The sequence below is a fragment of the Rhodamnia argentea genome, chromosome 6 (assembly GCF_020921035.1).
Source record: "Rhodamnia argentea isolate NSW1041297 chromosome 6, ASM2092103v1, whole genome shotgun sequence".
Classification (NCBI taxonomy): domain Eukaryota; kingdom Viridiplantae; phylum Streptophyta; class Magnoliopsida; order Myrtales; family Myrtaceae; genus Rhodamnia; species Rhodamnia argentea.
This window is the reverse complement of record NC_063155.1, coordinates 15,612,922-15,619,598: the sequence shown is the minus strand read 5'-3', so window position 1 is coordinate 15,619,598 and position 6,677 is coordinate 15,612,922. Positions and strand designations below refer to the sequence as shown.

Sequence of the window (6,677 nt, the reverse complement as noted above, 5' to 3'; positions counted from 1 at the left end):
AAAAACCCTTCATTAGTCACAATTGTACTAGTTCAGGATTTTTTGAGATATTAACCTAATTCAACGGAAACTAATAGGGATAGATTTGTCACAGATATACCGGTTTGAGATTTTTTATGGTTAAAAAATTAGTTTGAGGTAAATTTGTCACATGTATACCAGCATGAGACTTTTGGAAGTCAAAAAAATTAGGTTGGGTACACATGTACCATTTTGAAATTTTTCGTGGTACTATCCCTTATTACTATTGTTATGGATTATCTCAAATAAAATTTCCAGAGAAAAAAAGGATTAGGCTGTAGAGAAAGAATGAGGATGAATTTGAAGACAGACTTCATCGTGCGCTTTTTACTCAAAACCCAGTGGCTGCTGCTAGTGCAGCTTGCTGTTTACTGTTGTTTATCTCATTATTAAGAGTATAATCACAAATTGTTTTTACTTGTACTGATGACGATTTCATAAAGATCATCCCTTTTCGAATTGGGTTTTGTTAATTTGTAATAGCATATGCTTCATTAAATTTTACCATAGGCCTCGACAAAAATAGACTCGAAACTGACGGCAGGTTTGTAAGTTGTAACCTCCATATCATTAACGTCGTCGACCACAAGGTGGTTCCGCACCATCCTCGGCCTGTTGTGTCTTAGTTTCGCTATTTTGGGTCACTTTTGTTTTAGGCTCGAATCTGTTTTTAAGTTTCGAAAACCATATTGACATTAAATGCAGGTCTCTCCCCGAGACGAGCCAAAGCACGAATTCTGCCCAGTTTCTCTGAACTCGCGGCAGGTTCAAAAGTCTTGGTTTTTGTAGCGTTAACAATGGTAAACATGAACAGAGATGTTTGCTGCTTATTGTTCTTCTTATCGTTCGCCGTCCTTGTGCCGTCCATCCGAGCGAACATCGGGGAGTTCGATGAGTACTGGGAGAAGCGGGCGGAGGAGGCGCGGAAGGAGGCGCTCGATGCGTATGACCCCTACCCTGAGGCCGTAACCAGTTACTTCAATGCGAAAGTCGACAAGTGAGTCTCGACCTTTTATGTGACAATGTGTGTTGCTTGTGTCCAGGGACGATGTATTTTGTCACAAATCGAGTCTCCGAGAAAACTTGTGCATGATTTAGAATAACTATGAGCGTATGTTAGGGGTTGAGGTGCACTCCGACGATCCAAGGAAGCTTAAGTCGCCACACCGATCGACCCTCAAAAGTCTGACCGTGACATGTAGACATGACATTTGTGTAATGAACGACATGCATGAACATACATATAAAGTCTAGGAATGAACTAATGGTAGATATACTTTTTGTATAGGGCTGTGAAGGGCAGCAACAGCACAAGAAGGCAGCTAGGACATAAGTACACTGGGCCATGCTTGGCCAGCAACCCTATCGACAGGTGCTGGCGGTGCAAGAAGAATTGGGCTCGCAACAGGCAGAGGCTTGCCGATTGCGTCCTTGGCTTCGGCCGGAAGACCCGTGGGGGCAAGTACGGGAGGTACTACGTCGTGACCAACCCGTCAGACAACGACATGGTCAACCCCAAGCCTGGAACCCTACGCCACGCCGTGATCCAGAAAGGCCGGCTCTGGATTGTCTTCGCCCGCAGCATGATAATCAGGCTGAACCAGGAGCTCATCATGACTAGCGACAAGACTATCGATGGCCGGGGGGTCAACGTCCACATCGCCTACGGCGCCGGCATCACCATCCAGTTCATCAAGAACGTGATCATCCACGGGATCCGCATCCACCACATCGTCAGGGGCTCGGGGGGGCTGGTCAGGGACGCAGTCGACCATGTCGGCCTCAGGACGGAGAGCGACGGCGACGGCATCTCCATCTTCGGCTCCAGCAACGTGTGGATTGACCACGTATCCATGTGGGCATGCTCCGACGGGCTCATCGACGCCATCCAAGGGTCGACCGCCATCACCATCTCCAACTGCCATTTCACCAAACACAACGAGGTAACTAAGAATTACCCACCTGTGTCACACCATCTGACAGAATTCAATCTGCTAAACTTTTAGCCATTGGGGGAAATTTAACAAACAGTTGATGGTTCAAAATCTTGGGTGTCAGGTGATGTTGTTTGGGGCAAGTGATGGGTACTCACAGGACCAGATAATGCAAATAACAGTGGCATTCAATCACTTCGGGAAGGGACTGGTGCAGAGGATGCCGAGGTGCAGGTGGGGATTCTTTCATGTGGTGAACAACGACTACACTCACTGGCTCATGTACGCCATCGGCGGCAGTCAACACCCGACCATCATCAGCCAGGGCAATAGATTCATTGCTCCTCCAAATGCGGCTGCTAAAGAGGTAAAAATATCATCTTCTTTCTTCTTCTTAAAACAAGAGATGCAAACTTTCTCCATGGAATCATCGAAGTTAGGCTGACTTTTCTAGCAAAATGAGCAAAAAATTGGCTGCATCGGCATCATTAGGGACGCACCTCATGACCCGTGAACTGATGTTCTCTATGTTTTTTTGGGCCTCTAATGGATGAAGGTGACTAAGAGGGACTATGCAACGGAAGGACAGTGGAAGAACTGGCTGTGGAAGTCGGAGGGAGACCTGATGCTGAACGGAGCCTTCTTCACCACCTCTGGGAACCGGAGGGCGCGGCTCCCGTTCTCTCGGCGCGACATGATCAAGGCGAAGCCGGGGTCGTACGTGCGGCGGCTGACCCGCTTCTCCGGCGCGATCTCGTGCAGAGTTGGCAGGCCTTGTTAGAGCGAGAGAGTTCTAAAGATTTCTTTGTCCTGTTTTCATTTCGAAACAGAGGCTCAGGTCGATTGTGGTGCTGTAATATATTTACGTACATCAGACTGATGATCATTCATGCTCTCTCATTTTATTCCAATGCTGAATAATTGCTAGTGACTTTAGTGAATTTGGAATCATTTCTGGGAAGACAAATGGTCATATTTAGACCATTCTCATACTTCGTTAAACACTTGTGAATCATACGCTTAGACAAACCTGTTCTGACAGAGAAGGAGAGGAACAAAAAAGGGGAGAATATCTGAGTGCCCATCTGGCGTTTGGTTGATAACTACTTGGGAAAATCAGGACGTCTTTCCACCGAGCATTCTTCTTTGCATCGCCTTCAGTAGCTAAGTTTGCGATCGTACCTTCTTTTTTCCCTTTTTGGTTTCTAATTAATTTTATTAAATTATATCTCGAGTTTGAGCCTTTTACGAAATCTGTTTCCGTTTGGATAAATATCCAAGTGTGACTGCACAAAGAAATTTCAAGAAGCACGGATTTGTTATGGTTAAAAACGAAAGGAAAAGAACGGCAAAAGAACATCTTTGTGTACCGCGCTCATTTTGGTGCCAACATTTTTTTTTTTTGATAACTTAAGTGCCATTTTTAAAAAATGATTATTTCAATGCCAACTCCGGTGAGCTTTGCCGGAAATCATATGTGGCTCGCGAGAGGATCCAATTAGCAATAAAAAAAAAGATAAAAATCAATAAAAAAAACTCCATATCAAATTAAATTTATTTTTAAAAAGCTAAGAAAATAGAAATAATAAGCTAAAAAATGAAAGAAATAGAAGTGCAACAACAAGGGTGGGGAAGGGGGATCGCCAAGCCCCGACAACCCCTGTCGAGGCCTCGCTAGGGTTCGGCGAGGCCTGGCTATGGCTGGCTAAGCCTCGTTGACGCATTGCGAGGTCGACCTTGCCCGGCGACGGCTAGACGAGCCATCGAATGAGGCCGGCGTAGCCCGGCCATGATGAGGCTTGGGCGGCCACGGCGAGGGTCGCCGGTGCTTGGCGACCACCCTCCCCCATCCCCCACCATTGCCAGCCATTACCAACGATGGTGGGGCGGCAACGGCAAGGGCTATGCAAGCCCTAGCCATCGCATGTCTATTTTTTTTTTATTTTTATCTTATTTTTCTATTTAATTTTAGTTTTTTTTAAAAAAATTAATTTATTTTTAGTTTAAAAGTCCATGTGGATGCCATGTGGCTTGATTTTTTTTTTTTTAAAAAAATTGTAACATAATTTTAAAAAATTAACAATAAATGATACGTAACTAGTTAGTCGAAATTTCTTGCTATTGGCACTAAAGTGATCGTTTTTTCTATTATTTGGTACTTAAGTGATTTAAAAAAATATTGGTACTAAAGTGATTGTTGTACATAAATATTGACTTTTTAGGTGTCCTTTTGCCGGAAAAGAACTCTATGGCACTACAAGACAAAATACGGGACTCACGTATAAATATATTATATTGGTGTAGAAAATTCTTTGTCCAAGAAAAGAAAAAAAAAAGCAAGGGTTTATCTTTTATTTCTTTAGCCGATAGTAACTGTACAAGGAAGAAAAAAGGGGAAGCCTCCGTGGCGCCCCATTTTGATCACATGGAGGAGTTTAAACACAGTGATTTGTGGTCAGTGAGTTTTACATCCAGTTTAGTTGTTTTATTTGTAAACATTTTTTTACTTGGATGTAATCTAGGTGTGGGAAAACACTCAAGCATTTTAATCTGACAAACAAAAGCCCCAAATCAAAATCCACAATATCTTGTACCAAGCTCTAATACCAATATTAATGCGGAAATGTAACAGGATCTTGCAAACAAGTCAATGCCAAAAACGCAAGAGAGTATAAACAAGAAACGATAAAGGACAAAGAGAAGGACGGATTTGTTATGGTTAAAAATGAAAGGAAAAGAACAGCAAAAGAACATATTTGTGTACGACGCTCATTTTGGTACCAATATTTTTTTTTTGGATAACTTAAGCGCCATTTTAAAAAAAAATGATTATTTCAACGCCAACTCCGGTGAACTTTGTCGGAAATCATATGTGGCTTGCTAGAGGATCCAATCAACAATAAAAAAAGATAAAAATCAATAAAAAAAACTCCATGTCAGATTAAAAAAATTAAAAAAAGCTAAAAAAATAGAAAAAATAAGCTAAAAGAAATAAAAGAAATAGAAGTGCAACAACAAGGGTGGGGAAGGGGGATCGCCAAGCCCTAGCGACCCCACCGAGGCCTCGCTAGGGTCGACGAGGCCTGGCTGCGGTTGGCTAAGCCTCGTTGATGCACTGCGAGGCCGACCTTGCTAATGACAGCTCCGTGATGGCTAGGCGAGCCATCGAATGAGGCTGGCCTAGCCTAACCATGGTGAGGTTCGGCCGGCCATGGCGGGGGTTGCCGGCGCTTGGCAACCCCCCTCCCCCGTCCCCCACCATCGCCGGCCATTACCGACGATGGTAGGGCGGCAACGGCAAGGGCTATGCAAGCCCTAGCCATCGCACATCTATTTTTTTTATTTTTTTATTTTTATCTTATTTTTTTGTTTAATTTTAGTTTTTTTAAAAAATTAATTTATTTTTAGTTTAAAAGTCCATGTGGATGCCATGTGGATTATTTTTTTTTTAAATTGTAATGTAATTTTAAAAAATTAAGGGAAAATTTCGTTTAAGGCCCTGAAGTGCCCTTGATCTTTCAAATAAGGGCTCGAAGTCGACGTTGTTTCAAAAAAGGGCCTGAAGTGTCTTTTTTGTTTCAAAGAAGGGCCTAATTATGTGTATTTTAGTCATTTCTTCTCCTTTCTTTAATCCTTCGCGCAACAAAGAAATAAAATCAAAAAGGCCAAAAAAGGGAAAACAATTGTCGATGGACGTTAAGTTTGGTCGCGCGATTCACCAAGAAGACGAAGCGGAACCGATCCGATCTCACTCCCCTCCTTCAGCACGAGAAGCCGAACGAACGAACGAATCTTCCGATTGAGAAGAAGAGGCAACGGCGGTAGAAACCACCTCGCGGTTTCTCTCCTCTTTCATCGGTGCTCGCTATTGTTGCTGCTCCTGCTGATCCACCGCACGCGATGTGATCGCTGAATCCACTTTGAGGTTGCAGAGAGTGTGCACCCATGTTTGTGCGCCTTCGTGCAACGCGCAAGGTGGAGTACGGCAACTAGGGCCACCTGCTCAAGGCATCCGGGAATGATGACGGGGAAGAGAAGGAACACGATTTGGAGGCTCGGGGCGGTGGGGGGACGGGCAGTGGGAGAATAGGCTTCAAAGATCCGCTTAAGCATCCGGATTGCGGGTTCTCAAGTCGCCGCCATAGCTTTAAGTGGCCTCGCCAAGGCAAGTTGAGGGTCGCCTTCTGCACGAGCACGTCCTCGTTGGCCAGGGCCGGGATGAACTCCTCATCCAACTCATTTCCCTTGTAGCCCTAGCTCCATATCCGCCTCTGCTGTTGCCACAACCACCACCCCCGAAATTAGGCCAAAATTAGGGCTAAAATTAGGGTTCGCATCATTCGCACAAGGACCCATGTTGAATTTCTTGTCGAGGTAATTCACTCCAGGCTGAGCTATGCTCACTCCAGTGGGGATCTTGATCCGAAACCCGCCGCCCGATTTGCCGCACCTGGCAGGCTTTGTCCCGATTCCATTGTGGTAAAAGCCATGGATGTTTCTTGAATTCATGGAGGTGCCCCTATTCTTGAACTTGTGATCAAACTGGGAACTTCCCAAGAACTTTCTATCCTCGTTGTCCTCCTCTTCATTGTTGAAATTGTGCCATGTTTTTTTAAAATTTTTAAGAGTCGGAAAAAAGGAGAAAATAGAGAAAAAAATGAACAAAAAAATTAAAACGTGAAATGACAAAAATAACCTTCAGGCCATACCCTTTTTTGAAAC

General features: G+C 44.1%; 1 protein-coding gene across 1 annotated transcript; it reads left to right on the top strand.

The window, feature by feature from the left end:
- The first annotated feature begins 818 nt into the window (after window positions 1–818).
- LOC115756183 (pectate lyase-like) lies at window positions 819–2,821 on the top strand. Its single transcript, XM_048281113.1, has 4 exons — window positions 819–1,018; window positions 1,310–1,964; window positions 2,080–2,322; window positions 2,512–2,821. The coding sequence occupies exons 1-4, from the start codon at window positions 819–821 to the stop codon at window positions 2,734–2,736; spliced, it is 1,323 nt and encodes a 440-aa protein (XP_048137070.1). The 3' UTR covers window positions 2,737–2,821.
- Window positions 2,822–6,677: the final 3,856 nt, after the last annotated feature.

Bases quoted from the DNA above. Each gene is read 5' to 3' on its own strand.
- LOC115756183 (XM_048281113.1), top strand. From the start codon at position 819: ATGGTAAACATGAACAGAGATGTTTGCTGCTTATTGTTCTTCTTATCG. The intron at 1,965-2,079 runs GTAACTAAGAAT...CTTGGGTGTCAG, and splicing joins ATTTCACCAAACACAACGAG to GTGATGTTGTTTGGGGCAAG. The intron at 2,323-2,511 runs GTAAAAATATCA...TAATGGATGAAG, and splicing joins CAAATGCGGCTGCTAAAGAG to GTGACTAAGAGGGACTATGC.